This window comes from Oncorhynchus mykiss, chromosome 31 (genome assembly GCF_013265735.2).
Source record: "Oncorhynchus mykiss isolate Arlee chromosome 31, USDA_OmykA_1.1, whole genome shotgun sequence".
Taxonomy (NCBI): Eukaryota; Metazoa; Chordata; class Actinopteri; order Salmoniformes; family Salmonidae; genus Oncorhynchus; species Oncorhynchus mykiss.
Window position 1 is genome coordinate 31,178,383 of NC_050571.1, and position 27,881 is coordinate 31,206,263.

Consider the following 27,881-nt stretch of genomic DNA (forward strand, 5'->3'; position numbering starts at 1 on the left):
CTGACCAACTGGCAAGTGTCTTCACTGACATTTTCAATCTCTCCCTGTCCGAGTCTGTAATACCAACATGTTTTAAGCAGACCACCATGGTGCCTGTCCCCAAGAACACAAAGGTAAACTCCCTAAATGACTACCGACCCATACCACTCACATCTGTAGACATGACGTGCTTTGAAAGGCTGGTCATGGCTCACATCAACACCATCATCCAGAAACCCTAGACCCACTCCAATTTGCATACCGCCCCAACAGATCCACAGATGATGCAGTCTCTATTGCACTCCACACTGCCCTTTCCCACCTGGACAAAAGGAACACCTATGTGAGAATGCTATTCATTGACTACAGCTCAGTGTTCAACACCATAGTGCCCTCAATGCTCATCAATAAGCTAAGGACCCTGGGACTAAACACCTCCCTCTGCAACTAGATCCTGGACTTTCTGATGGGCCGCCCCCAGGTGGTAGGTAACACACATCCGCCACGCTGGTCCTCAACACAGGGGCCCCTCAGGGGTGTGTGCTCAGTCCCCTCCTGTACTCCCTGTTCAAATATGACTGCACTGCCAGGAATGATTCCAACACCATCATTAAGTTTGCCGATGACACAACAGTGGTAGGCCTGATCACCAACAACGAGACAGCCTATAGAGAGGTCAGAGACCTGGCCGTGTGGTGACAGGACAACAACCTTTCCCTCCCTCAACGTGATCAAGACAAAGGAGATGATTGTGGACTACAGAAAAATGAGGACCAAGCACGCCCCCATTCTCATCGACTGTGCTGCAGTGGAGCAGGTTGAGAGCTTCAAGTTCCTTGGTGTCCACATCACCAACAAACTAAATGGTCCAAGCACACCAAGACAGTTGTGAAGAGGGAACGACAAAACCTATTCCCCCTCAGGAGACTTGGCATGGGTCCTCAGATCCTCAAAAGGTTCTACAGCTGCACCATCGAGAGCATCCTGACTGGTTGCATCACTGCCTGGTATGGCAACTGCTCGGCCTCCGACCGCAAGGCACTGCAGAGGGTATTGCGAACAGCTCAGTACATCACTGGGGCCAAGCTTCCTGCCATTCAGGACCTCTATACCAGGCGGTGTCAGAGGATGACCCTAAAAATTGTCAAAGACTCCAGCCACCCTAGTCATAGACTTCTCTCCACTACCGCACGGCAAGTGGTACCAGAGTGCCAAGTCTAGGTCCAAGAGGCTTCTAAACAGCTACTACCCCCCAAGCCATAAGACTCCTGAACACCCAATCAAATGGCTACCCAGACTATTTGCATTGCCCCCCTCTTTTACACCACTGCTACTCTCTGTTGTTATCATCTATGCATAGTCACTTTAATAACTCTACCTACTTGTACATATTATCTCAACTAACCGGTGCCCCCGCACATTGACTCTGTACCGGTACCCCCCTGTATAGTCTCGCTATTGTAATTTTACTGCTGCTCTTTAATTACTTGTTACTTTTATTTCTTATCCGTATTTTTTTTAAACTGCATTGTTGGTTAGGGGCTCTTAAGTAAGCATTTCATTTTAAGGTCTACCTACACCTGTTGTATTCAGCGCATGTGACGAATAAAATTTGATTTGATCTCTCACGTTTGGGGGTCTTTTAAAAACCATATGTGGGGGATTTTTAAAATGGGTTTCAATTGTGGGTCTGTATCAATAATTTACCAGTGCTTCTTGATAATGTCCTTAAAGGCCTTCCCCAATGGTGAGTATTGCGTAAAGCATTATTGGACATGTTCTGCTTTTTCTTTTACTTTTGGTTGAAGGCTATCCAACTGTTAGTCCTTCAAAATTATCATTGACATGTTTTACCCAATTGTCTTTGTACCCTCTTTCTTTAAATCTTTGTGTGAGGCCTGTGGAATGTTCCTGATAAGAAGCATCAGATCTGCATATTCTTCTGATATGACTGAATTGACTTATAAGGAGACTTTTAATAAGTGGACATGGATGAAAGCTGTCACCTCTAAGGAGGGTGTTCCTGTCCCTCGTTTTCCTATAGAGATCTGTAGAAAGGGAGGTTTTGTCCTTAATGACCATCACATCTTGAAACCGTTTTAATAGTTTCAATGTCTAAATTCTGTTTTTGTTTTTAAAATTTTAAATCCTAATTTAATATTGTATGTGTATGTATATTACTGTAAATACTGATCACATTGCCTGTGTATGATCATATATATTGATTGATACATTTAATGGTCATATTGTGAAACTATGTTATACATTTTCTTTTACATCCTGTTTCAGGAAGTGATGTCACTGAGTACTGCCTCTATATATAGGACCTTCCAGCCCCACCTGGGATATGGATGCCTAATGCCTAACCTAAGGGTTGAAACGTTGTAAATAAATATCACCTGGGACCATGAGCAGCAGTGTGCTGCGTTTTCCTTTCTGTTTTCTATAATTATGAGAGGAACCTTGTTTTGGGGCCCAGACCCTGGTTTCCACACAATGAGAACAGTCTTTACAGCAGATCTTGTTTCCTGTGAATTATTCATTTCTTTCATACAAATCCCAACCTTATGACCCATTCCACACATCTGTTGTTTGTCATGTAGACTATAAAAGATTGTTGTATCCTTTGTGTCGGTGCTCTCCATGAATCATCTAAGGGTGGTTCGTCGACCAGCCATCGTTGTTGCAGAGCACTCACATCATTCACTTGTGTGTGTGTGTGTGACCTGCTCTCCTTTAATAAGTGAATAAATATTTAGTTTAAGTATAACTCTGACTTGTGTGATAAGTTTGTCTCTCATCATTTTGGATAATACAGAAATTAACCACCACACACTCAAATGCGAGGGGCTGACTCTCATTTGCTAGAACTAAAATTGCTAGTGGGTTGGCCCACATGGGCGGAAATGTAGGAAAAATGCCGTGGCACACCTCCAAGACAACAGTCACTTTCAAACTAGAGATGTCATGGCTAATTGGGGTAAGAGAGTAATTCTGCTCATGGATTATGTATGTATGAACTACACATTAACACATCCAGCCCAGAGCGTGATGTTTAAAAAATACTTTCTTTGTTGCCAGGTCTTTAAGAAGGGCAGAATACAGTACAGACTAAACCATGTTCACCTTTTCAGACAAACCTGCCTTGTTTTAGTGGAAAAGACGTATCCATTGAAATACATTTGTCGAGCCACCATATACATATACACACACACACCTCCAGGAACTACAAGCCTTAGGAAGACACAAATGATCCATGCTGTCCTACTTTAGTTGCTCCATGTTGTTCTACTTTAGCTAGTTATGTTTGGTAAAGCAAAACAGTGCATTATTTATGAGTTTTATCATCTTAACTTCGAAACAGAAAAATAGCTGTCACTGACCATGTGCTTGCGGGTGAGCTTCCTGTTTAAAGCTTGCTTTAACCCACTAAATGATGTGACACCAATGAAGTGATGTGATTTTGATCATGTGGTTTCTCTGCAACGGTCTAGTAAGAAATTAACTCGTCAGGATTAAGCTGTCCTAGTTTATGACATCACACTTTTTAAGAATTCACCCTGTGTGTTCAAATACATGAAATTATGAATGTAATTAATTGACCTTTGTTGACAATAGTTGAGTGGTCACAGGGTATTTAAAAACGCTTCTTAGCATTTGCACACGAAGGACAACGTCACAGGAGAAGGAAGTACAACGATGGCTATTTGTGTCCGGCAGAGAAGGGGTTAAAAACCTCTACGGGATCGGTGTCCCTCCACCAGGACAGTTGAGCTAACGTGTGCTAATGTGATTAGCATGACGGTGTAAGTAACAAGAACATTTCCCAGGACATAGACATGTCTTATATGGACAGGAAGCTTCAATTGTTAATCTAACTGCACTGTCCAATTTACAATAGCTTTTACAGTGAAAAAATACCATGCTATTGTTTGAGGAAAGGGCACAACAACAAAAAACTTTTCACGACAACGGGTTTGATTACATTCACGTCTGAAGGTAAATAATGTACTTACATACAGTAATCTTGCTCTGATTTGTCATCATGAGGGTTCCATAGATAAAATGTAGCATAGTTTTGTTTGATAAAATAATTGTTATATTCAAATGTAGGAAATTGGTTCTAAAGTTTGAACTGCTGCTGTTTCTGTTACAGGCAGTTAGATTTGGTTGTCATTTTAGGCGAAAATTGAAAAAAAAATGTTCCGATCCTTATTAAACCAGCGCAGGGTCGTTGTTCTGGGCATGCTGCAGTTGGCCTGTGCGGCGTTGTGTGTGGGTTCATTGACGTGTTTTTTACACAAAAACACCAACCTCAGTGAAACTCGAGCACCTGTGTGGACTGGTTTGGTGAACAATATGAGTGTTCTTTCATCTAAACAATTTAAATGATTTGTCAAATATAGAGTACAACACTTGATTTGTTTAATTTTGTGGTGACTCTTTGCTTCCCAAAGGAAAAACACAGTATTGGTAAGTGATCAAGGTGGGTGGCTTGAGGCTACAATTGTCTGACAATGCCAAAGGTGACAGAATGTTCAATAATCTAATAGCATGGTTTGACCCTCGCCAGGTTAATCCTGTCTTTAGTGCACTCCTGTGTTTCCATGGTGATGGTGTCAGGCTAGGCATGCCTAACGTTGACCAATGGCGAGAATGACAACGAGGTGTTCCACCATCACAACAACCCTGAAGTGGTAATACCCTGACAGCTCCCACAAACGATCAACACAACAATAGTTGAACTCTTTTAACTCCCCCATCCCACAGATAAAAGAACATGTCGACCTGAAATGACATACATAGGTTACACATAACATTTCTAATGTAATCCATAAACCATTGCAGGAATTATTTCCTGAAGTGGTCAGTCTCGTTAAAATAAACAGTGTCTTTCTCAAACAGACATACCTTTGTATCAAACAGCCGAAATAAAATGAACAGAAAAAAAATGATTGATTAACCTGAAATGACAAATTAATGACACAGAGCACTAACAGAACACATCAGAAACACAAATATTTAAAGCAGATGTAAGCAAAACAAGAGTGCAAGGCAATTGATAAAGCCTACCATTTCCCCCCCTTGCCTAGTTCTATAGACCAATCTAAGGGCAACAGGTCGGAGAGTGATTATCTTTTAATTGAACTGTATCCTGAGAAAAGGCTATCTAAGCCCACAGTACTTTAGCGCAGCTAATTGTTGTGTTGGACATACTGTGGGGTGGCATCTGTTCTCTGCTGGCTAAAAACGGTAATTATACGACAAGACTTCCAGGTTATCTGACATACAGTACATAAACACCAACCGTCTTCATTAGAGGGTCATTTCACTGGTGGGGGGTTTCTTTGCAACTGTCCCATGTTCAAAGAAGCAGGTCTCTTAGCTAAGGTTCAACGGCAACAATACAGGTAATCAATCTCCTCACCACTACTACTTTTGACACATTTTACAGGCTTGTTGTAAAGATAAAGATACCCATGCATTGATAGCAGTTGTCATCATGACTTTGCCAAAGCAGATTATGAAGAGGGAATGATGACGAGTCTTGCCCCACATCAACAGTGATCTCATCAGGCGGAGTGGTTTGTGCAGCATCACACTGTGCTGCACTCACAGTACCGAACTGATCTGATCTAATGTTGTGCCACACATCCTTCTCACAAACACACGTAAAACGATGCACCACAGGACCAGCTGTGATCCAAACGCACAAAGCAATGGTGACGATAGTGAAGGCCTTTGGGATGACATCATAGGGTAGAAAACATGTTACAGTTAGAACAGATTTAAGATACATTGGTATTTTTTTGTATATTGTAATAGTTGTTTTATAGAAGTTACTTATGCAAGACATGCTACAGAAGATCATAACTTAGCTTAAGAAAACTTTTGTATATTGTGGGACTTGCGTAGGGGCACAATTATAAACCCGATGGATGGGTATTCTGGTACAGAAACGCCTGAGTGAGGTGTATTGATATTGCCCGCTGTATACTCTGAGGTGTGTGTGTGTGTGTGTGTAAATTGAATATGTTGTACATCAATCTGGCCAACAGTTTTCTAGCTCAAACACAGTTCAGTGGAACCCGTCAACAAGATTCACTTCAAACAAGTTCCTTTTTATCCTTAGCTTTCCCAGGTCACTGAGATGTTTACCATATGATGACAGTGCTAACACCGTCAGGACTACCTCCTAACACAGAACATGTGTGTGGTAACACACAGTCAAGGTGGAGCACAGGAGGTGAGTGAAATTATGTGTTGACTGAGGGCACCTAAACTCTTGTAATATGATGACATCACCCCATCTCTCAGGTGGCCACACATCCACTTAAATAATAAAAAGGTGCTTAACTGTTAGAGGGGGGGGATCTACCCTGATATTGGAAGTAGAGGAATCTACCCTGATTCCTATATCTCCCCACAACCTTCTTCTCTTGCTCCCCCCAATGCTCTCTCTCAGCACATGCAGGCCCAGCTCGCCTTCTCCTCGCCCTCGTCCCTTCCCCTCGTCAGGGTCACCGTGTCCCCCCCTGGCGGCTGGCTCAGTATCAGTGGCTTCTGGGACTTCAGCTTGTGGGCTACCGTCATGAAAATGGCCTCCACGTGATCACTGTTACCAGGGCTACCGTCACCATGGCCATTGCTGCAGGGGTTCTTGGCAGATGTCTCGAACAAGGGCATGGAGTGGGCGTCAGCAAACTGCTGGGCCAAGTCTGTGCCCACCTGGACAGAGTTCTGCAGGTCACACTTGTTTCCAACCAGGATCCTCGGGACTTCCTGGCCCAGAGCGTGCTGCTTACACTCCTCGATCCAGGCCGGGAGGCTGCGGAAGCTGGCGGCACTGGTCACGTCGTACACGAACACCACAGCGTGCACGTTGCGGTAGTAGTGCTGCACCATGCTCTTACGGAAACGCTCCTGGCCTGCCGTGTCCCATAGCTGAACCTGGAGGGGAAAGTCAAATGAACACACTCTGAACAGCTTCTTTATGGAATGTTGTCAGTCTCCAAGGAAATGAAATACAGTACCTAGATAGACCTTATATTCACTGTGAGTTTGCCAGAGGATGAACTGAACTGTAATATGTATGATTCTGCAGAGGGCAGTCAGCGCACCAGACAGATAGTTTTCTCTTCTGCCACTGCCCTTGAGATGATCAAAGACAAGAGACGTTTGAAATTGATGCCACAACAACTCCAACGTGGATGAGGTAGACTGCATTTATATGTCAATTGTTTCCACGTTGTGTTGTTTTGGAACAACCCAAACAATCATTTCACTTGTTTTATGTAATCTATCTATTCACCTTGATTTTCTCGCCGTCAATCTCGATAAGTTTCTCCCGAAAGTCCACCCCGATCGTGGCCTCGGTTTTCTCTGGAAACTTGCCCGCACAGAATTGGTAGGTTAGGCATGTCTTGCCCACACCGGAGTCCCCAATCACGATGATCTTGAAAATCCGCGTCCGTGGTGGCGGAAGATGAGACGAGACAGTCAGCGAACTAGTGAATTCCGTCGACGACTCCACACTTTCCATATTGTTTGGTTATTGATTATCGAGGATATGCTAGCAAACTACAGTAGCTGCCTAGCTAACGTTAACCCAGAGCTGTTACGGCTTGCAAAACCGCGTCTCCGCCAATGCTAGCTGGATGAGCTGTCAAAATGAGACAAGCAATCTCGCCAAATGGAATTGGACATTCGTGACAAATCTGTAACCTCCAAATATAAACATATGACCATGCATTAGTTTTGGAATAACATTCTCAGGTTGCTACTTTAAGCATCCTTCTAACTCCTTCCCCGCCCTGCATTACATTTGAAGCCACGTACAACATCGACAGAAAACACAACTCTCGCGAGAGGTAACCAAGAAAATGAAAGACGCTGTGGATTGGATCAGATTCGACACGAGGGTCGTTGCTTACAACTGCAGCCCGCGTCCCAGCTCCCTACCGAGCCCAGTCAAAACACTAAAATAAGCATTACATGGGAATATCACAGAAGTGAACTGCAGTACTAAATCTCTTCCAAATACAATTTGAATCAAATAGGAATAGGTATTCAGACTTTTGATAATATCTCGAACGTGTGTCAGCACTTTAAAATCCTGTTAATGTTTTAGAAAGTGGATTTTAACCTTTACCTAAAACAAACAATGGTTAGTGGTGCACCTTACCAAAGTCCACTTCAGTAGTGTAAAAAGGCATCAACATGTCCGTGAGTACTCATTCCCACCTATTACAATTTGTTCAAATGTTGTTTGTTAAAATGTTGTAACATTATCTTTATTGTCATGACGGGTGAAAGTTCACACATTTCCGCTCTGTCCTGCTAGTTTTATTGAAGTAAGCTGCAGTGCTTTTTTGATCCATGTAAACTTGTGTTTGTAACATTATCTATAGACAGTCAGTAACCAACTAGACATATTCATGTACAGCGTACAGTACTTCATTAAAATGGTCATGTCCCAGTTGATTGATGATTTCTTTGCATAGAGTTGAGGCATGTTATTGCAATTGTAATAACTATGGCCCACAGGATCCTATAACCATGGAGCTAGAGCCCTCTCCCCCAGGGTTGGAGGCTGAGTATCGAACCATCTTTACCGCAGGCTCCCTGGTCTTCCTACAGGAACTGGTCTCAGCATTTGATGAAGAGGTCGACAAGGTAGGTCAAAAAAAGCACTAATACATTGTTCCAAATATATTTGTTTTCTCTAGGCCTACTTGTTGACAAACTAAGTGATCAGTGATCACGAAAAAATATACAGTATATCAACCTAGTCTAATACAGTATGTGTCTTTCTGTCGTATAAGATCCTGAGGCTTAGAATCTCCAGGAAGACCCACCTGGACCTGTCAGGTGACCTACCTGGGTTCTGTGAGGTCACAGCCCCCGTAAGAAGCGACCCTAGCTGGAGGGTCCGTCCAGTCCCCCAGAGGCTGCAGAGGAGACATGTGGATGTGGGGGACCTGGCCCCCTGTGACACCCAGCGCTTCATTCAGGCCCTCAGTTCCCCTGCACAGGGCCTACAGGTACACAATGGGGCTTACAGGTAAAGGATATTCAGGGGTCAGATTTAGCCAATTAGCCTTGTTTGACACGTTGTTGAATGTAACATACAAGTAACATTGTTGAATGCAGAAACAGTCACGTATGTACCCAGTCTAGAATGTTGCAACAAGGCAAGGGATGTTGGATATCAGGAGGATTTGATATACAAGTTAAAATACGTATAAATCAGGTGATTCTGGATCTGTTGGTGGGCAGAGCATTCCAAAAAAGCCCTCTTCACTATGTAGACGACTGTGTTGTTTTTCTCTTGCAGGTTGATTTTGATGATGGAAACTGCCCAACGTACCACAACCAGATAAAAGGCATTTATAATGTTTACCGGGCGGTGCACAATCAATTTCCCAGTGAGTTTATATCCACTCTATTACCCATTACTCACGGTGGGCTCGGTCCAGGGCAGGAAGCGTTTTGTTGGCACATATCATCTGAATCTAAACGTATACAGTCTATCTTGATTGTTTAACTGGACTTTATAATATCTTATATTTGAATGACAAACCCTGCATTAGTCGACTTTATAACTTTCCACCATGTTTAAGTAGACCTACAGGTCAGAATATTGTATGAAGACCTGCATTGTTATTATTCACGAATACGCCCAACTGTTACTGTCCTCCAACAGATGCCCCCAAGATATCCCAGGCTCCTGTTCTGATGCTCCGCCCTAGAGCCTGGAACATGGTGGAACACAACATGATGGTATTGAATTCCAACTTCAACACTCTGATGTCCAAATTCATCTCAATACCTCAGTTTACATGCATACAACATCTGGATTGGCTGAAAGTGTAGAGCCATCCAAATGATCATGTTATGTCTACAACCATCATCTGGGGTGCAACTTTGGTTTTAGAAGTGGTGGGGACATACACACAAAAAATATATATATATATATATATATATATATATATATATATATATATATATTTATATAGTAAAAAAAATACTCAGAAAAGCTTACCCGATAGCTCAGAGGCATCCGCATGGTCCTAAAGCACACCCTTGCACCCTTTGTATCACATTCCAATGATAAAACTGGGGGGGGGGACATGCCCCCCCATTCCCAGTGAAAGTTAGCCCCTGACCATCACCTTATTTTTGTGTGGATGATATTTCAGCAGCGCTGATTCATTTGTGTGTATGCAGGTTAAAGGCAAAGAGGTGCCAGGGCCGCTGTGTGATTTCGGCTTCCTCATGTTCCACTGTGGCAAGCTGTTGTTCGACAGCGAGAGTGGGCCATTTTTCTACCTTTCCAAAGTAAGGCTATGGTAGATAGCTGTGCTGTTATTGGCTGTTAGAATAGCAAATAGGATTGACACGATCTGGTATAAAAAAACAAACTCTCCACTACTCTCTCTCTCTTTTCCTCACCACCATCGATGCATGGTAGGTCGAGAGCTACATGGAGGCGAGACTTTGGAACAACATATTCCTCTGGACAGAGCAGAAGGTTTGTAGCATGCCAACATGGTAAAGGTGTGAAACACTTTAGAACAGCATACTTGCTATTTGATTGCTTCTCAGATATACAGTAAATGACTGATCATAAGTAACATTGAATACAAGTGTGTGTGTGTGTGTGTGTGTGTGTGTGTGTGTGTGTGTGTGTGTGTGTGTTGTATCCTCTAGCTGGGCCTGCCTGTGGGCAGCATAAAGGCAACCGTGCTGATAGAGAATGTGCTGTCAGCATTTGAGATGGAGGAGATTCTGTATGAGCTTAAGGATCACTCCGCTGGACTCAACTGTGGGATCTGGGATTATTCCGCCTCCTTTGTCAACAAGTTTGGTGAGTGACTTCAATCACTCAGTCATATCCTGTCTTTTCCATAGAAACTAAGGGTTTTCATGGGTCTACAAAATGTCTCTATTCTGGCAATGTTGGAGAAGACAGCTTTCAACTTTCAACCATGTTGTTTTTTAGATTGGGGCCATTCTGTCCCAAACAGCTCAGTTTAACCTTATTATAAAACTGAAAGCAGCAGCTGTCTAAACATGGGTTATCCCTGGGTATATCTTGATACATCACTGGACTACTAGTTTACAAAAGGTCATCTTAAGTTCATATGATTGCCTGACAGGTCACCGAGGGGCCTTCCTGCTCCCTGACCGCAGTAAGTATGTCAACATGGAGAAGCTGTTCCTGCGGAGCTACATGGACCTGCTGGTCCAGACATGTCACCGTAGAGGAGCCCTGGCTACTGGAGGTATGGCAGCCCTGCTGCTGCCTCAGGACAGGGACAGTGCCCCCTATAGAGCAGCCTTGGCCAACGTCACCAGGTGAAGAACCTATTCTACACAGTCATCTATACGTAATCTGATATATACACTTAATGTACAGTACCAGTCAAAAGTTTGGGCACACCTACTCCTTCCATGGGTTTTCTTTATTTTTACTCTTTTTTTAAACTATTTTCTGCATTGTAGAATAATAGTGAAATCATCAAAACAATTAAATAACACAAATGGAATAATGTAGTAACTAAAAAGTGTTAAACATCAAAATATAATTTATATTTGAGATTCTTCAAAGTAGCCACCCTTTGCCTTGATGACAGCTTTGCAGTCTTGGCATTCTCTCAACCAGCTTCATGAGGTAGCCACCTGGAATGCATTTCAATTAATAGTTGTGCCTTGTTAAAAGTTCATTTGTGGAATTTCTTTCCTTCTTAATGTGTTTGAGCAAAACAGTTGTGTTGTGACAAGCTAGGGGTGGTATACAGAAGATAGCCCTATTTGGTAAAAGACCAAGTCCATATTATGGTGAGAACAGCTCAAATAAGCAAAGAGAAACGACAGTTCATCATTACTTTAAAACATGAAGGTCTGTCAATCTGGAAAATTTCAAGGACTCCAAGTCTCTTCAAGTGCAGTCGCAAAAACCATCAAGCGCTATGATGAAACTGGCTCTCATGAGGACTGCCACAGGAAAGGAAGACCCAGAGTTACCTCTGCTGCAGAGGATAAGTGCAGAAATTAACCGCACCTCAGAAATGTCAGCCCAAATAAATGCTTCACAGAGTTCAAGTAACAGACACATCTCAACATCAACTGTTCAGAGGAGACTGCGTGAATCAGGCCTTCGTGGCCGAATTGCTGCAAAGAAACCACTACTAAAGGACACAAATAATAAGAGACTTGCTTGGGCCAAGAACCAAGAGCAATGGACATTAGACCGGTGGAAATCTGTCCTTTGGTCTGATGAGTCCAAATTGTAGATTTTTGGTTTCAACCACCGTGTCTTCATGAGACGCAGAGTAGGTGAACGGATGACCTCCGTGTGTGGTTCCCACCGTGAAGCATGGAGGAGGATGTGTGAGGGTGCTTTTCTGATGACACTTTCAGTGATTTATTTAGAATTCAAGGCACACTTAACCAGCATGGCTACCACATCATTCTGCAGCGATACACCATCCCATCTAGTATGCACTTAGTAGGATTATCAGTTGTTTTTCAACAGGACAATGACCCAAAACACACCTCCAGGCTGTGTAAGAAGGAGACCAAGAAGGAGAGTGATGGAGTGCTGCATCAGATGACCTAACCTCCACAATCACCTGACCTCAACCCAATTAAGATGGTATGGGATGAGTTGGACCTCAGAATGAAGGAAAAGCAGCCAACAAGTGCTCAGCATATGTGGGAACTCCTTCAAAACTGTTGGAAAAGCATTCCAGGGGAAGCTGGTTGAGAGAATGCCAAGAGTGTACAAAGCTGTCATCAATGCAAAGGGTGGCTACTTTGAAGAATATAAAATCTATTTTCATTTGTTTGACAATTTTTTGGTTACATGATTCCATGTGTTTTTTTTTAGTTTTGATGTCTTCACTATTATTCTGCAAGTTTGAAAATAGTAAAAATAAAGAAAAAGCCACGAATGAGTAGGTGTGTCCAAATTTTTGACTGGTACTGTATCAATTTCTTGCCTATTTGATCCTGATCTGTTCTGTGTTTTTGGTCATATTACACAACAGCAGTGACGACTGATTGCTCAATTATGATTTCACTGGGCTCCAATTGCACCATTTAGCAAAAATGTTGTTTCTCCCTTTCTCATATTTCAGACTGAAGTTACTGGAGATCAAAGCTGGTGTTGATGGCTTCATGGTGTATGACCTGGGCTTGATAGAGCCCATGCAGAAAGTAAGTGCTTAATGTAGGAATTGTTGAGCTATACCTTTCAAGGAACTGTTGTCTTCTCAATAAGCGTTTCACTGTTAGTCTACACCTGTTGTTTACAAAGGTGACAAATACAATTGGATTTGTCACTCTCCCCACTTTTCTGTATCACTCTCTTCTCAGCTCTTCCAGCTGCATTCTCAGGGTGACAACCAGATGCACCAGCTTAGAGATGACCTCACGGTTACCCCCGACGACCTGCTCTGTATGCCAGCGGTCAGTTACTCAATAACGTTGTGCTACTGTATATTTATACTACACTATGCATCTCTCTGGAATACCATTCCACGTCTCGTGTACTGAACTGCTCTAAACGTTCTTCTAGGGTGGAGTAACCCTGTACGGCTTGAAGTATAACATCGCTGTAGGAATCCTGTTCATAGATGCTTGGCTCAAAGGTGAGAATTCAAGAGTATGCATCATAATGAACCAGCATCCTTATAAGGTTTGGGATGGATATGTGATTGAGTAATGTTGATGTAATGCTCCATGGGTCTCCCCTAGGCAAAGGTCACTTCTTCTACAGGGGACAGGTGGAGGATTCTGCAACTGCAGAAATCTCCAGATCCCAGGTAGGTTCACTTTAGGTCATCCTGTGCCGCACTTCCCATTGCAAAAAAACATGAGTCCAGGATCCATTTCATGAGAGATGTCTGTGTGGGGTTTTGTGTCCAGGTGTGGCAGTGGATCCGCCATCAGACACAGCTGGAGGATGATAGCAGGGTGGTCACCCGGGGTCTGGTGACAGAGCTGACCCAGGAGGTCATGGGGGAGCTGAAGGTCGTCACACGCTGTCACACTGTCAGGTAGGAGTTGGATAAGAGCATAAGGTTTCCAAGATAACTCAGAACTCAAACATTCTGCATTTCTAGAAGTTTCCTTTGTCTCTGCACTCTTCCCTCTCCTTTGAGCCTCCAATTCTTCCACCCTTCTAGGACATTATTCTGCCGTTCTCTCCTGACTCTTCCCCCCCTCCTCTAGGGAGGAACAGAGGTTGTTGACAGCTGCAGCCATGTTCCTGGAGGTTGTCCAGAAGAGAGATTTCCCAGAGTTCCTCACCACCTACCTCAACCTGGACCACACCTTCCTCAGCTCTCAAGCCAAAAGGCATGAGGGTGGGGCAGCAGGGGACGTGCCCAGACCAAAACTCTGAAATCCCTGTCCAACATTGCATTGTATTTACACCCCTCATAGTACCTACGGTGAGCATGTGAGGCAACGTGAGCAAAAGTGTTCCTCTTCAAGACCCTTCAAATAATTTTGAGTTTTTCTTAACAATACTGATCCGGAATCCTTGAATAAAATACAAACTTCTGCAGGAAAAATGGCATCAGGAAATAGCTTTTTATTCAACTTTAGTTATTGATAAGTCCTCTGTGTGTTAGGAGTGGTCTGTGTGCAGAACTCAGTATGATTGACAAACGCCTTTCTCAAAAAAAATAAAAGATGGATTGGTAACATTGGATGAGCCTATAACATTTGACCAATAAACAGAAATAAAACCCCAAAACAAACCCCACTAACTGTAGAGTGTCAGTGTGTTTTTGCTTTATCAGGAAGTGGTTTCATGGGACTTTCACATGGGTAAAACTAGGAAGGAAAATACAGAGCGGAAAAGGAAAACAGAAATCTGCACATTTGTCAGTCATACAGCACTCCAGGTGAGCATTGAGCTCTGTGTCTCTGCATTCAGATCAGTCGTGTCCTGTTCCCTCCTGGAGGCCACGCCGGGACCTCTACCGCTGCACCACCTTGTGGCAGAGCAGAGGACTGCTTGAGCTCAGTAGCTGATTAACTGAGTGCATCGCTGCTACGCCTCCCCTGGGAAACAAGTGATGTCTCCTTTTAAAAAGTTCCACCTTTTCATTTTTGGCACTTGCCAGCTCACAGGTAAAACCACAATCCTCCATCACCACCACAATTTATAATCTTTCAATTTTTGCAAATGTTTTAAATTCTTTGTTTTTAATATATAAATTACCTTTAAAAACGTGAGAAGCAGATGCACATACAGGAGAAACACAGGCGTGAAAACACAGGAGTAAAAACCTGACTTAACGGCAGCCACCCTAACACTTTTCTTTTCTTATACAGTTTTATTTTGTTCAGTTAAAGAAGAGATGTCAACAGGGTTTAAAAAAAAAAAAATAGTAAAATGCGCATTTGTTTTTCCCTCCTCTTCGCGGCTCTCTCAGTCCAGGTCAGTGCACTGCAGGGGGCATTCACAAACAACCGTAGCTGGGGTGTTGTTGGCAGACTAGCGGCTGGCAGCTTCTATGCTCCTCCCCTCCCATCCCATCCCTCGCTCCCCTCTCACATGTCGTTGGCCATGTCGTCGTGCTCGCCTGCTGACAGGTCTCCGTTGGCGCTGATGGTGGAGGTGGCGTTGTCCTCATAGCCAGGGGGCATGAAGGCCAAGGTGTGGGGGTACAGCTTGTTACACGCGGCGCGGTACGCCTCCGCTGCCTTCTGCTGCCCATCGCCGAGATTGCCCTCACGCAGCGCCTCCAGCACATCTGTGCAGATCTGACAGGAAAGATAAGGTGTCTTAGACTTGGGTCACACAGACATTTGACATTATTCCTTGCCTTTTTCCCTAATGTTGTTTCTGGTTCAGGTGTGGGACTACTGTGCCAAAGGTACTTGATACATTTAAATATAACAATGCTGCGCAAGAATTAGTGCAGTGAGTAAGCGCTCACCGTGATGCTTCTCCCAGTGAGGGACTCATCTGGCGCTGTAGCCAGCTCAGAGGCCATCTTGTCAGAGGACGGGTCCAGATAAAACATCATCTTAGCAGCTGCAGGGGGACAACGTCGAACTTTTCAGTTACAAGTTGACAGTGTGTGTGTAGTTATGGTGAAGTCTCATGTGGACTGTTGAGTCAGGTAGTGCGGGTACGTACCAGCCACGCGGTGTGGTATAGAGTTGGAGTGTTGGCTCAGGTAGTTCTTGTTAAAGTTCTGGGGGTTGCTCTCCCCAAACAGCCGTGAGATTTCCTGCTTCAAAACAGTCCGCACAGCCTCCGGTAGGTCCTTACTGTCAGACACTGAGGAATACACACAGAATCAGAACATGGTAGAGTTGTTTGTACCAAAACACAGACAACTATTCCAGCAACAATCAACATAGGGTTCAGAGACAGATGGCGGTGAGGGTATTTTAAATCCATGGAGTTTGGATGATGACAAGGCCCAACAGCCTGGCCAAATGACAGGTGGCAGAAGCTCTACTAAACTGTACCTCCTTTGAAGAAGCGCACTAGACACTGGTGCAGCCAGGGGTGAGAGGGCTCCATGGAGAATGCTCTCTTCACCGACTGCAACATCAGCAGGTACTTCTCTACGAGAGGGAAAGCAACAGATCTGTTTACATTTTTTTTTGACTAAAGTACCAGATTCTTCGTGTCAGAACGTCAATCAGCTTCTCGTTCCTTTACCTTTCCTGAAGTAGATCTCGAAGGCCAGGAGGTGAGTCTCAATCTTGTTCTTCACCAGGTTTTTCAGGGGGGTTAAAAACTTCACTGCCTCCTCTAGTGGGTTCTCCACCTACAGGGGGAAGAAAACAATGTCATGGGTCTTATCCCCCCAAAAAACTGTTCAGTCTCCTTAGTGTAATTTCACCATGTTCTGCAGTGATATCCCACAGGGCTAATGGCAGTAGCCATGAGGGTAAAGCGAAACCACAGGTTTGTTCTTTGAGGCATTTCCAACGACTAGGGCTCACTGTGAGGAGTCTTGTCGGGATAGGCCTCAGTCATTCCTTCATCTTTTACAGGCCACACACACCTTGGCCAGTTTGTCTGGTATGAGCTCCTCCTTTGGTCCTCCGATCTCCTCGTCGTCATCTTCTTTCTTCTTCTTCTGGTTCTTCAGCTGCTTCTCTTTCTCTGCGTTCTTCTTCTCCTCCTCTAGTTGGGCTTTCTTCTGGGCTCGTCTCTGCTTGTTCCTAAGCTTCTTTAGCTCCTTGTCATTCAGGTTCTCTGTGGGACAAGCACCAGCACAGGGACAGACGGGCCCGTGTCATTTCTCTCAGACACTGGGATCATTTACAAATCAAGACACTACACCAATGTTCCCTCTAAGCTGCGCGTGGGCACACAGTAGCCCAAGACTGCTTCGCAGAAGAAATGTCAGCACTCAGAGAGTTGCAAGAGATTTGAGTGATGTTCACTTTCTAGAGCAGTGGTCATCAACCGGTTGATTGAGATCAACTAGTCGATCTCCAAGGCATTCCTAATCGATCATAAAAAAAAACGAATGAAAGCCTTGTTCCTATTATTTTTTTTCCATCTCCGGTTGTTGGCGTTAAGTGCACCAGATTCAGCTGCCCTGCGCGCCGGGCAGGCAAGCTTGCCATTTTGAACCATTTCATGTGTCTGAATGTACAAACTCTGCCTTCCCGGCAGGCCCGGAGAGCAAATCAGGTGCACTATAGGCCTACCGCTGGCCAATCGAATGGCTCAAGATTACCGTGTCTGCAGTAACATAGCAGGCATAAAAGAAAGCTACAGCAAAGTTGATACGGTGAGATTTCTTAACATTTAAAACCATGACTAGAGACTCAACGAATACAGCAAAGAGATGCTGTTTTTATGAGAGTTCTTACTCAGCACTGTCAACACTTTTATAAGCTATTAAATCCAAGTTCGTCCTATTCCCACACAGCACTACAACAAGCACTGCAGCAGTAAATAAAGAGTAGGAAAGTGCATCTCTAGGCTTGCTTTAGTATTAGCGACTTCATAGGAGTAACATGAATTTGTGCATGAGGCAGAAATACTGCGGTGCTACTCGAGATTCGCCATCAGCTGGAAGACGGTGTCCCTTTTTGGTCAGTGTCAGTGGAGGAAAGGGAGAGCGGAGGGATGTTGAGAGGCGGACCCTTAGTCGGCTGCTCTCTGACTGACCATCAGATGCAGACGTCATCAGCCCGGTAAAATGAAAATAAAAAGCGAACTATTTAAGATGCATGTTCAATCAGCAGTGTCTCACAAATAATACAACGTATCTATTACCGGTGTGATCATATAGCCTACCTCAAAATGTTGTACATAATTTTTCAAAAATGGCCCGACCAACAATGCATTGGCAGGCCAATTGCTGTGATAATGTATTGGGCCTATAACTTACTGCACAAACCTCATTGTTAATGTTGCATAGGCTTATGTTTTTCAAGTCGTGGTTAAGAAAATGTGAGGGGTAGAACTCTGCTTGCATTTTGACTCTGAAAGTGATCTCGACTCAGAAAAGATTGGTGACCACTGTTCTTCAGGTTTCCCTGTTAATAACCTCTTGAAGCTAGGAGACACTATTTTAATTTTTGGAAAAATAACGTTTCCAAAGTAAACGGCCTATTTCTCAGAACCAGATGCTAGAATATGCATATAATTGACAGCTTAGGATAGAAAACATTCTAAAGTTTCCAAAACTGTAAAAATATTGTCGTCTGTTAGTATAACAGAACTGATATTGCAGGCGAAAGTCTAAGAAAAATCAAATCAGGAAGTGACTCATGTTTTGAAACCGTTGTGTTCCTATGCACCCCTATTGGCCATTGAAAGGGATATCAACTAGATTCCCTTTTCTACGTATTCCCTAGGGTGTCTACAGCATTTTGACGTAGTTTCCCGCCTTTATGTTGAAGAATGAGCCTAAACAACTACATTGCGTAAGTGGCCAGCTGAGGGCTCTCAGTGATTCTTGCGTAAAAGACAGAGGTAGTCATTTTTCCTCTCTCCAACTGAAAAGCCAATTGTCCCGGTTGATTTACACTGCTCAAAAAAATAAAGATAACACTTAAACAACACAATGTAACTCCAAGTCAATCACACTTCTGTGAAATCAAACTGTCCACTTAGGAAGCAACACAGATTGACAATAAATTTCACATGCTGTTGTGCAAATGGAATAGACAACAGGTGGAAATTATAGGCAATTAGCAAGACACCCTCAAAGGAGTGGTTCTGCAGGTGGGGACCACAGACCACTTCTCAGTTCCTATGCTTCCTGGCTGATGTTTTGGTCACTTTTGAATGCTGGCGATGCTTTCACTCTAGTGGTAGCATGAGACGGAATCTACAACCCACGCAAGTGGCTCAGGTAGTGCAGCTCATCCAGGATGGCACATCAATGCGAGCTGTGGCGAGAAGGTTTGCTGTGTCTGTCAGCGTAGTGTCCAGAGCATGGAGGCGCTACCAGGAGACAGGCCAGTACATCAGGAGACGTGGAGGAGGCCGTAGGAGGGCAACAACCCAGCAGCAGGACCGCTACCTCTGCCTTTGTGCAAGGAGGAGCAGGAGGAGCACTGCCAGAGCCCTGCAAAATGACCTCCAGCAGGCCACAAATGTGCATGTGTCTGCTCAAACGGTAAGAAACAGACTCCATAAGGGTGGTATGAGGGCCCGACGTCCACAGGTGGGGGTTGTGCATACAGCCCAACACCGTGCAGGATGTTTTTCATTTGCCAGAGAACACCAAGATTGGCAAATTCGCCACTGGCGCCCTGTGCTCTTCACAGATTAAAGCAGGTTCACACTGAGCACGTGACAGACGTGACAGTCTGGAGACGCCGTGGAGAACGTTCTGCTGCCTGCAACATCCTCCAGCATGACCGGTTTGGCGGTGGGTCAGTCATGTGTGTGGGGTAGGTCAGTCGTGTGGGGTAGCATTTCTTTGGGGGGCCGCACAGCCCTCCATGTGCTCGCCAGAGGTAGCCTGACTGCCATTAGGTACCGAGATGAGATCCTCAGACCCCTTGTGAGACCATATGCTGGTGCGGTTGGCCCTGGGTTCCTCCTAATGCAAGACAATGCTAGACCTCATGTGGCTGGAGTGTGTCTGCAGTTCCTGAAAGAGGAAGGCATTGATGCTATGGACTGCCCCCCCCCCCCCCGTTCCCCAGACCTGAATCCAATTGAGCACATCTGGGACATAATTTCGCGCTACATCCACCAACGCCACGTTGCACCACAGACTGTCGAGGAGTTGGCAGATGCTTTAGTCCAGGTCTGGGAGATCCCTCAGGAGACCATCCGCCACCTTATCAGGAGCATGCCCAGGCGTTGTAGGGAGGTCATACAGGCACGTGGAGGCCACACACACTACTGAGCCTCATTTTGACTTGTTTTAAGGACATTACATCAAAGTTGGATCAGCCTGTAGCGTGGTTTTCCACTTTAATTTTGAGTGTGACTCCAAATCCAGACCATGGGTTGATAAATTTGATTTCCATTGATAATTTGTGTGTGATTTTGTTGTCAGCACATTCAACTATGTAAAGAAAAATGTATTTAATAATAATATTTCATTCATTCAGATCTAGGATGTGTTATTTTAGTGTCCCCTTAATTTTTTTGAGCAGTGTATTATCGAATAGATATTTGAAAAACACCTTGAGGATTGATTATAAAAAACGTTTGCCATGTTTCTGTCAATATTATGGATATAATTTGTCGTATTTCCGGTGGATTTCTCAACATAACGTGACCAACAAACTGAGGTATTTTGGGTATAAAAATAATCTTTATGGAACAAAAGGAACATTTGCTTTCTAACTGGGAGTCTTGTGAGTGAAAACATCTGAAGATCAAGGGTAAATGATTAATTTGATTGCTTTTCTGATTTGTGACCAAGCTTCCTGCTGCTAGCTGGACATAATGCTATGCTAGGCTATCGATAAACTTACACCAACGCTTGTCTTGCTTTGGCTGTAAAGCATCATTTCAAAATCTGAGATGACAGGGTGATTAACAAAAGGTTAAGCTGTGTTTCACTATATTTCACTTGTGATTTCATGAATGAATATTTTCTAGTAATATTTTTTGACCGTAGCGCTAAGCTAATTAGTGTAGTTGATGACAAATCTCCCAGATCCGGGATGGGTAGTTCCAAGAGGTTTTAACAGTTTTGCTTTACTGTGGCAATTGTGATTAAATCAACACAAGAGATTTTGTTGTAGGCAGAATGCATCCGAGTAGGATTCTATTGCATTGACGCACTACTCAGCCTGTACTCTATGCTACACTGGTCTATTTAAACAGCGGTACAGTAGGCCTATACGCAAATAGATCATTGCCATTTACCTTGAACTGGACTGTTTCCAGCATGAGCAGTCATGAATAGATGAGCTTGTTTTGAGATCAAAGCGAGAGCTGCATGTAGCCACGTGTGCACATTTTGTTCATATCCTTTGCTAGTTCGAGTCATTTGCTGACTACAAATTATCTACAACTGGGCTCTTGGTGAGGGATTGCTTCTTACAAGAGCACAAAAAAGTATACATTTCTAGACATCTGTGAAAAGCAAGTCAGGTAAAGAGCTTTTTTTCCTCTTAAAGGGGCAGTGTTTTATTTTGAGACAGGATTTGTAAAAAAATAAAATAATTTAAAGTGAAAAAAAAGTTTCTTTATTTAGCTTATTGACGCAAACCATCCCGTTAGTGGGAATTGCAGAGCGCCACATTCAAATAATATTACTACAAATATTTATATTCATGAAATCACAAGTGCAATATAGCAAAACACAGCTTAGCTTTTTGTTAATCCACCTGTCGTGTCAGATTTTCTAATTTAAAGCGGGTACAGTCTCTTCACAGCAAACGCACGCTGGAAGTTGCACCGAATTTTCACAAAGTTCAAGTTTGTGCTCAGCAGAACTGGAATTTGCTCAGTGCTAAAAAACATTAGAGGGAACTTTGCACTACACCAAACCAAAAACCAGTGTGTAAATCATCAAATTAGCAATACCAAACAAGCGTCAGTTTGGGGTCTTGCACTCTCACACACACAATACGTACCGGCGTCCGCCTGGTGTTCCTTGTTGTCGTCGGTGAGTGGGTTGTCGTGCAGACCGAGGTAGATCTGAATGGCGGTGCGGGCAGCTTTGTAATAGAAGGGATGCATGCGCAGCACGTCCTCCAGCTTGAGTAGGTCCACATAGGATCGCAGCGTCATTTTCCTCATGCAGTATGTGTGGAAGTCGAACTGGTCGTCTGTGATCTCCACAAAATGCTAATGGGACAAATGGATATGATGAGGCAATCCAACCACTGACCAGACCTGTACTACCACTGGGCCATCTATACAGGTTTAACCCCCGTTAGGGAATCTGCCCCCCAGTTAGAAAACTTACCCTCTCGATCTCGTGGCACTTCTTGAGTGCGTCTCCAAACTTGTTCATGGACTTGTAGGCCAGAGCACATTCTGTCTGGTACCACATACACTGCATCTCATTCAGATTCTCTACCGCTGATGCACCCTCCTGAAACACACCGATACCCACAGTTACCACCACACACACACACACAAAGGGTTTTAAGGCAACACACAATGTACAGTCACATTGACATTGACAGCTTAACACACAAACACTGACTGACCCTTGTGAACTTGGAGCACATCTCTTCTGCCTCTTTGACCAGGCCGGCCTTCAACATGTACTTGGCACACTTTGAGTTGATGAAGCGGTCAGCAGTGTCCAGAGCCTGGGCCTCATCCATCCACCTGGCTGCTTCCTTTATGTTACCTGCATGCTACAGAGACAAAGATAGGAAGAGAGAGAGAGAGTGTTACACTGTAAATCTTCACTATAATGACATGTCTAGAAAATGTGTGCCTTGAGGAACAATTCTACGATTGCGGGGGTGCTCTCAACGGCTGTGTGTGGGTTACCTTGTATATTTTGGCCTTGATGAGGAACAGTTCTATGAGCGTGGGTGTGCTCTCGATTGCTGTGTTGATGTAGTCCAGGGCTAGCGTCTGCTGGCCCACGTGGTCAAAGTGCTGAGCCAGGAAATACTGGACCCACAGCAGAGTGGTGGGGGGCTCCTCCTTACCGTCATCTAATACACACACCATAATTAGAGATTCTAATACGGTTCCTATTAGATTTCATAAAACATGAAAATCTGATCGCACTCACCACTTTGATTGAACTTTCGACAGCTTTTCAAACACGTCTCATATCCAACCACTAATTCTTCAATGATGGACAACTACACGGAGAGGAACAAGCAAACACAAGATCACCCTGACATCTCAGTCCAGGCATGTTACTTCAGTGACTTGCTGGAGCCTACGGAATGGCAGTGGTTCTCCCTCACCTTCTCCTTGTCGTGATACAGGGACTTCAGAGTTGTGAAGACGGGCGGACAGCCTTTACTGAAGTTCATCCTCAGATAGCAGTCCAGACATTCACGGAACTTCTCACCTGAAAAGAAAACAAGAAGTGAATGGAGCTCCTCAACACCCCATCCTCCGGTGTTCCACAGACCACGTTTCAACATGCTTGTGTCTATCAGCCATCGTCTTGAAAGGCCGTCACACCACGGATAATTACACAGTAATAGTAGTGATAATGGCTTATTTATGTACCTGTTAGGAAGGTGAGAGGCAGCCTCCGGGGAACAAGTCCTTTGGGATACTTCACCCACGCCTCCTCATAGAGCTTCTGCCTCTCCTCTATGCAAGCTGGGAACACAAGAAGCCAACAGTCAGAGCATGCCATTCATACGGAGATTCAAATCTGGTCAGAGAATCTACCAAACACATGTAGTGAGAGGACCCATGCTAAAGAGGGGACCAGAGAGGGTCCAGTGGGAATGGGGTGGGTAGCAGTGAGGGTTTAAAGGATACCTGGTTTCAGTGCTTTCTCCAGACCCTGGTAGTAGGCCCAGTTCTCAGGGTTCCTCTCCTGGAGTTGTCGGTAGACCTCAGTGGCCTCCTCCGAGCGGTCTAGCTGCAGTAGCAGCTCTCCTAAGCAATAAATAGGTTCACATGAATCACATGTTATACATAGATCTACAAACACAACCCTAAACTCTCACACACTTTAGGATTAAAACACCCAATACACACTTTCACATGCACTTTCACCCCTTCTCTCGCTCACACACACACACACACCTCGTGTCTCCTCCACAGCAAGCTTGTCACAGATCTGTTTCTCATAGGTGGTGAGGTGCTCCAGTGCTTCCTTGAACAGCCCCGCCTCCCTGAGCACCTGGTTCTGGTACAGCAGCAGCTCACTGTACTCATAGTCCACTTTGTCTGGTGACGTCTGAAACACAGCACCACCCACCACATTTACTGACACAGGCAGTGACCAATCGGGTGTACTGATCCAGGCAGGGTGACCAATCCGTAAAATGTATACAGATGGGTGATACAGGAACTCTACAGAGCACCCAATGAGAATTATTCGACTCAAAGACACAGAGGTCAAAGAGGTCAAGCTCACCTGTTGCGTTTTGCGAAACTCTTCAACGATCTTGGCGGCCATCTCAAAGTCCTCCAGCAGGTGGTAGGCCACGGCGTAGCCGATCCATGAGGCCCTCTGCGCGGGACGCAGCTGCAGGAGCTGATAGCGGGTCTCCTGCAGAGAGAGAGAGCGTAACAGAATAATTATTATACACAGCAGGAGCTCATACTTATGAGTGGAGACATGCGTGCACACACGGTCCGTCTCTGGGTCCTCACCCTGTAGCCCTCCAGGTCTCTCATCTGGATTTGGAGAAGAGAAAGGTCCCTGAGGATCTGCAGGTTGTCCTTGTCCCACTTCAGAGCATTGCGGTAGCATTTGATGGCCTCGTCGTACTTCTTATCCGACCGCTGCAGCAGACCATACACATGCCAGCCTGGGAGAGCAAAGGTTAAGGAGGCAAAACAACAGACTACACACACACTAAACCAGGGGTAGGCCATCATTGTAAATAAGATTTTGTTCTTATTAACTGACTTGCCTACTAAAAAAATATATATACAAACCTCAGAAATTAAATCCCTCGCTAAAACACCCCATTTGGAGGACTACTAAAAACACATGACTACATTTCAAGGCAAAAAAGAAAGCTAATACTCATGGTGACAAATGAAAACAGTGAACCCTGTATCAATGCAACCAAGCCTATATTATTAGATGTCACAGTAACAGTCAGAGCCAATCTAGCACGCTCCCATTCCCTGCCTGGATTATGTGCAGTAGACATGGCGCAGTAAGGGCTTGTGGGATGGAGTAAAAAGTTTGGGCTTATTATGATGTCGAGCTTTTGGTGAATGTCTTCCCGCCTCCGACTAGGAGGTTCATATGAACCCTCACCTCATTAGCCCTAGTATAAAAGGATACAGACATGGCTCTTGAGGTCGTTGCGCAGGCCTCGTCTCACCAGCTCGTACGCATCCTCCTTTTTCCCCAGACAGTTCAGGGTCAGTCCCTTCATCGCCAGCGTCTCTGAGGGACAGATGAGGGAGAAAAGGAACTAGTGTCAAGTCACAGCCAAAACACTTAATTAGGCCAAGAAATGAATTACCAACACTGATGTTCCAACCACCGAAAGATAAGTGAGTAGTGGCTGTTGAAGCAGGCCTTACCTCCATGCTCGGCGAACTTTGGGTTGGAGAGGATCTGTTTGCAGAACTTGAGTCCATTTCTGTACTGCTTGTGCTCATAGCATCTCTGCAACAGGGGAGAGGTGTGTTGTCATCAAGGTTTTTGCAAAGCCTGTTCTTAGAGTTCAGATCTGATGAATCACCCAAATACAGTTACAAATAACACTTTTGGGTAGGTTGTCTGGTGATACCACCCTGCCAGCAAGCAGGGACAGTAGCTCACCACAACCCAATACAGTAAGTATTATCTTGATTGATTGGGTCTGAAAAAACATCTAGCTTTGTGTGAATGTGTGGTCAGGTGGGTGATGAGATGCAGTGATTAGAGAACCAGTCAGACGTAGATTCCTATCTGCCTGGGTCAGCACAGTGTGGCCTAGCACCTCAGTGATCAGCCTGCCAATTCCCCGCATAACGCTAATACCCGGGAATCCACACTGGCATAGGGAGAAGGCAGGGGCTCCAAGGAAACTGAGGAGCATTCAACACAGCAACTAAAACAAACGTTTTCAGAATGTTGTACAGAACATTAGAGGCTCTGAGTGGAAACAGACAATTCACATCTACATAAAACACACTTGTGGTAAGCATTTACAACCTTGCGAGCTCTCCTCAAACAGCATTGGCCAATGAATTACTATTATATTTGCAGAGTAAAGTAATGCAAGGAACTAAGGTAAAGAAATGTTCGCCTTGCATCAGAGTGGATTTTTTTCTTCTGCAGAGAACCAACCCTGTAGAAATATATTCAGTAATGTACTTTCCTCAATATACATAATTGCTCAAAAATATATGAGTATACTTATGAATAAACATATGTTGGCAACTAATCTGAAAGTTTATATCCAACACTGTAGATGTGGCTTACTTGTATTTGCAGGCCTAGAGAAATGCCGAGCTATTGACACAACCTAACTTCGCCAATAACACCAACATTGTTAAACACCATGTCCAGAAATGGGAAATGGTTGTGTGAATGGTGCTCAATATTCAGCAAAGTAGACTAAACGTGTGCACATAGCTGGTATGATAGGAAGCTAATTGTTTATAATTAGTTCCCATATTATATGTGATTCAGTAAAGCGTGAGTGACAGCTAGCTGGCTGGGTAGCTAAGTTGTGTTAGCTAACTGCAATCTGTGGTAAAGGATTGCAATACTTAACATACCGCTGTTTGCAGTAATATATTTGGGGACAACACTGCACATACGTTGAGCATGTTAAATGTAACGCCTATCTAGCTTCATAGCTTGTTATAGTTTCTCTTGTTGCTAAAATGCTGAGTAATGATGAAGTACCTGTGCGGTTGGTGTAGAATGAGCTTGCAGCGAGCTAGCTTCCTACGTTAGGCAACTTATCTAGCCGTAGCTAGCAAACGTTCCTTGCCAATCATGTTTTGGAGCAAAGTCATGCGTTTATTTTGAACCAGTCCGCTACAACAAACTGATACAACATATAACAAGTTATTGAGTTTACTCGCTTGTTAGCCATGTTTCATGATAACTAGCTAGTTAGTAAACGGTGTAAAACTGAAACCGCTAACTAACAAGCTAATGATGACAATCAGGCCATTCCGAGTGCCTCGCCACATACTAGCCCACGAGTTAGCTATAACGTTACAATCGTTGAGAGTGTGATGGAAGGAACAACATATGTCAACTAACGATACAACATGAATACATGCTGTTTTATTTCAAATCGAATCGACGCTAGCTAGCTACTGGTCATGTAGAGTAGCTACTGTAACGTGCGCAAGTTAGCTAGCTTGCTATATTTAGCAAGTTAGCTAACGTAACTAGCTAGCGGCAGCTATGTACTTACCAATATTCTCTTGAATAGAGCATTCTCCTTCGGCGGTAGAGTAATTGAGGGCATTCTGTAATCTGGCTACTCTTCTGTAGCTTCGCGCATGAATCAGAATCGAAGTTTCCTCTCTCTCTCTCCCCTCTTGGTCTCTTCGAGTCAAAGCTCCCGGAATTGTCTCGCTCTCTTTCGGGCTCTTCTTCCTCACGTGGTGACAGCCAAGGCCCCCTTCAGACCAAAATGGCCGCCTTCTCCTCCGGGTCAAGCTGCTCTCTGGGTCTGTGTGCGTGCTGCTGCTGTACAGTGCAAAATTGTCAAACTGAAAAGTCACAAATGTAATCAATCAACCAAAGACAATTATGGAAGGGAACGTGTTATAGTGCATCACTTTGGTTCTGCAATAGACGTGATGTAAAATATATTTTTCTCTGTTCTCATAATTCCAATCTTGGGTT

General features: G+C 44.2%; 3 protein-coding genes and 1 non-coding gene across 6 annotated transcripts; 1 reads left to right on the forward strand and 3 right to left on the reverse strand.

Moving 5' to 3' along the window:
* Positions 1 to 4,842: 4,842 nt before the first annotated feature.
* Positions 4,843 to 7,804, reverse strand: LOC110505008 (ras-related protein Rab-33B). Its single transcript, XM_021583939.2, has 2 exons — positions 7,292 to 7,804; positions 4,843 to 6,930 (listed from the first exon to the last, which is right to left on the reverse strand). Exons 1-2 carry the CDS (start codon positions 7,520 to 7,522, stop codon positions 6,442 to 6,444), a joined length of 720 nt encoding a protein of 239 aa, XP_021439614.2. The 5' UTR covers positions 7,523 to 7,804; the 3' UTR covers positions 4,843 to 6,441.
* Positions 6,979 to 14,762, forward strand: mlsl (malate synthase-like). Of its 3 annotated transcripts, none has more exons than XM_021583937.2 (15): positions 6,979 to 7,195; positions 8,527 to 8,655; positions 8,805 to 9,023; positions 9,317 to 9,407; positions 9,686 to 9,762; positions 10,210 to 10,320; positions 10,454 to 10,513; positions 10,693 to 10,849; positions 11,142 to 11,340; positions 13,125 to 13,203; positions 13,363 to 13,455; positions 13,565 to 13,637; positions 13,744 to 13,811; positions 13,915 to 14,045; positions 14,221 to 14,762. In XM_021583937.2, the coding sequence occupies exons 2-15, from the start codon at positions 8,539 to 8,541 to the stop codon at positions 14,390 to 14,392; spliced, it is 1,647 nt and encodes a 548-aa protein (XP_021439612.1). In that variant the 5' UTR covers positions 6,979 to 7,195; positions 8,527 to 8,538; the 3' UTR covers positions 14,393 to 14,762. The 3 variants fall into 3 exon arrangements, with proteins under 3 accessions (XP_021439612.1, XP_021439613.1, XP_021439611.1); XM_021583938.2 differs by lacking the exon at positions 6,979 to 7,195 and adding an exon at positions 7,936 to 8,205 and having other exon boundaries at positions 14,175 to 14,453; XM_021583936.2 differs by lacking the exon at positions 6,979 to 7,195 and adding an exon at positions 7,938 to 8,205.
* A 557-nt stretch (positions 14,763 to 15,319) lies between these two features.
* On the reverse strand, positions 15,320 to 27,869 carry LOC110505005 (N-alpha-acetyltransferase 15, NatA auxiliary subunit). Its single transcript, XM_021583935.2, has 20 exons — positions 27,445 to 27,869; positions 25,607 to 25,691; positions 25,362 to 25,466; positions 24,716 to 24,873; positions 24,477 to 24,611; positions 24,143 to 24,296; positions 23,873 to 23,992; positions 23,612 to 23,707; positions 23,341 to 23,447; positions 23,160 to 23,232; positions 22,910 to 23,079; positions 22,618 to 22,770; positions 22,371 to 22,499; positions 22,036 to 22,249; positions 17,028 to 17,221; positions 16,679 to 16,787; positions 16,483 to 16,581; positions 16,145 to 16,288; positions 15,942 to 16,039; positions 15,320 to 15,765 (listed from the first exon to the last, which is right to left on the reverse strand). Exons 1-20 carry the CDS (start codon positions 27,496 to 27,498, stop codon positions 15,553 to 15,555), a joined length of 2,610 nt encoding a protein of 869 aa, XP_021439610.1. The 5' UTR covers positions 27,499 to 27,869; the 3' UTR covers positions 15,320 to 15,552.
* Positions 16,862 to 16,996, reverse strand: LOC118946086. The gene has a single exon (XR_005041272.1). It is a non-coding gene; the product is annotated as a small nucleolar RNA SNORA18 (small nucleolar RNA).
* Positions 27,870 to 27,881: the final 12 nt, after the last annotated feature.

Coding starts and splice junctions, on each gene's coding strand:
- LOC110505008 (XM_021583939.2), bottom strand. CDS start 7,522: ATGGAAAGTGTGGAGTCGTCGACGGAATTCACTAGTTCGCTGACTGTC. Junction 6,931..7,291: donor TTGACGGCGAGAAAATCAAG/GTGAATAGATAG, acceptor TTTCCCCTCCAG/GTTCAGCTATGGGACACGGC.
- mlsl (XM_021583936.2), top strand. Junction 13,456..13,564: donor ACCTGCTCTGTATGCCAGCG/GTCAGTTACTCA, acceptor ACGTTCTTCTAG/GGTGGAGTAACCCTGTACGG. Junction 13,638..13,743: donor CATAGATGCTTGGCTCAAAG/GTGAGAATTCAA, acceptor GGTCTCCCCTAG/GCAAAGGTCACTTCTTCTAC.
- LOC110505005 (XM_021583935.2), bottom strand. CDS start 27,498: ATGCCCTCAATTACTCTACCGCCGAAGGAGAATGCTCTATTCAAGAGA. Junction 16,788..17,027: donor TACCAGACAAACTGGCCAAG/GTGTGTGTGGCC, acceptor TTCCCCCTGTAG/GTGGAGAACCCACTAGAGGA. Junction 15,766..15,941: donor TCACTGGGAGAAGCATCACG/GTGAGCGCTTAC, acceptor CTTTCCTGTCAG/ATCTGCACAGATGTGCTGGA.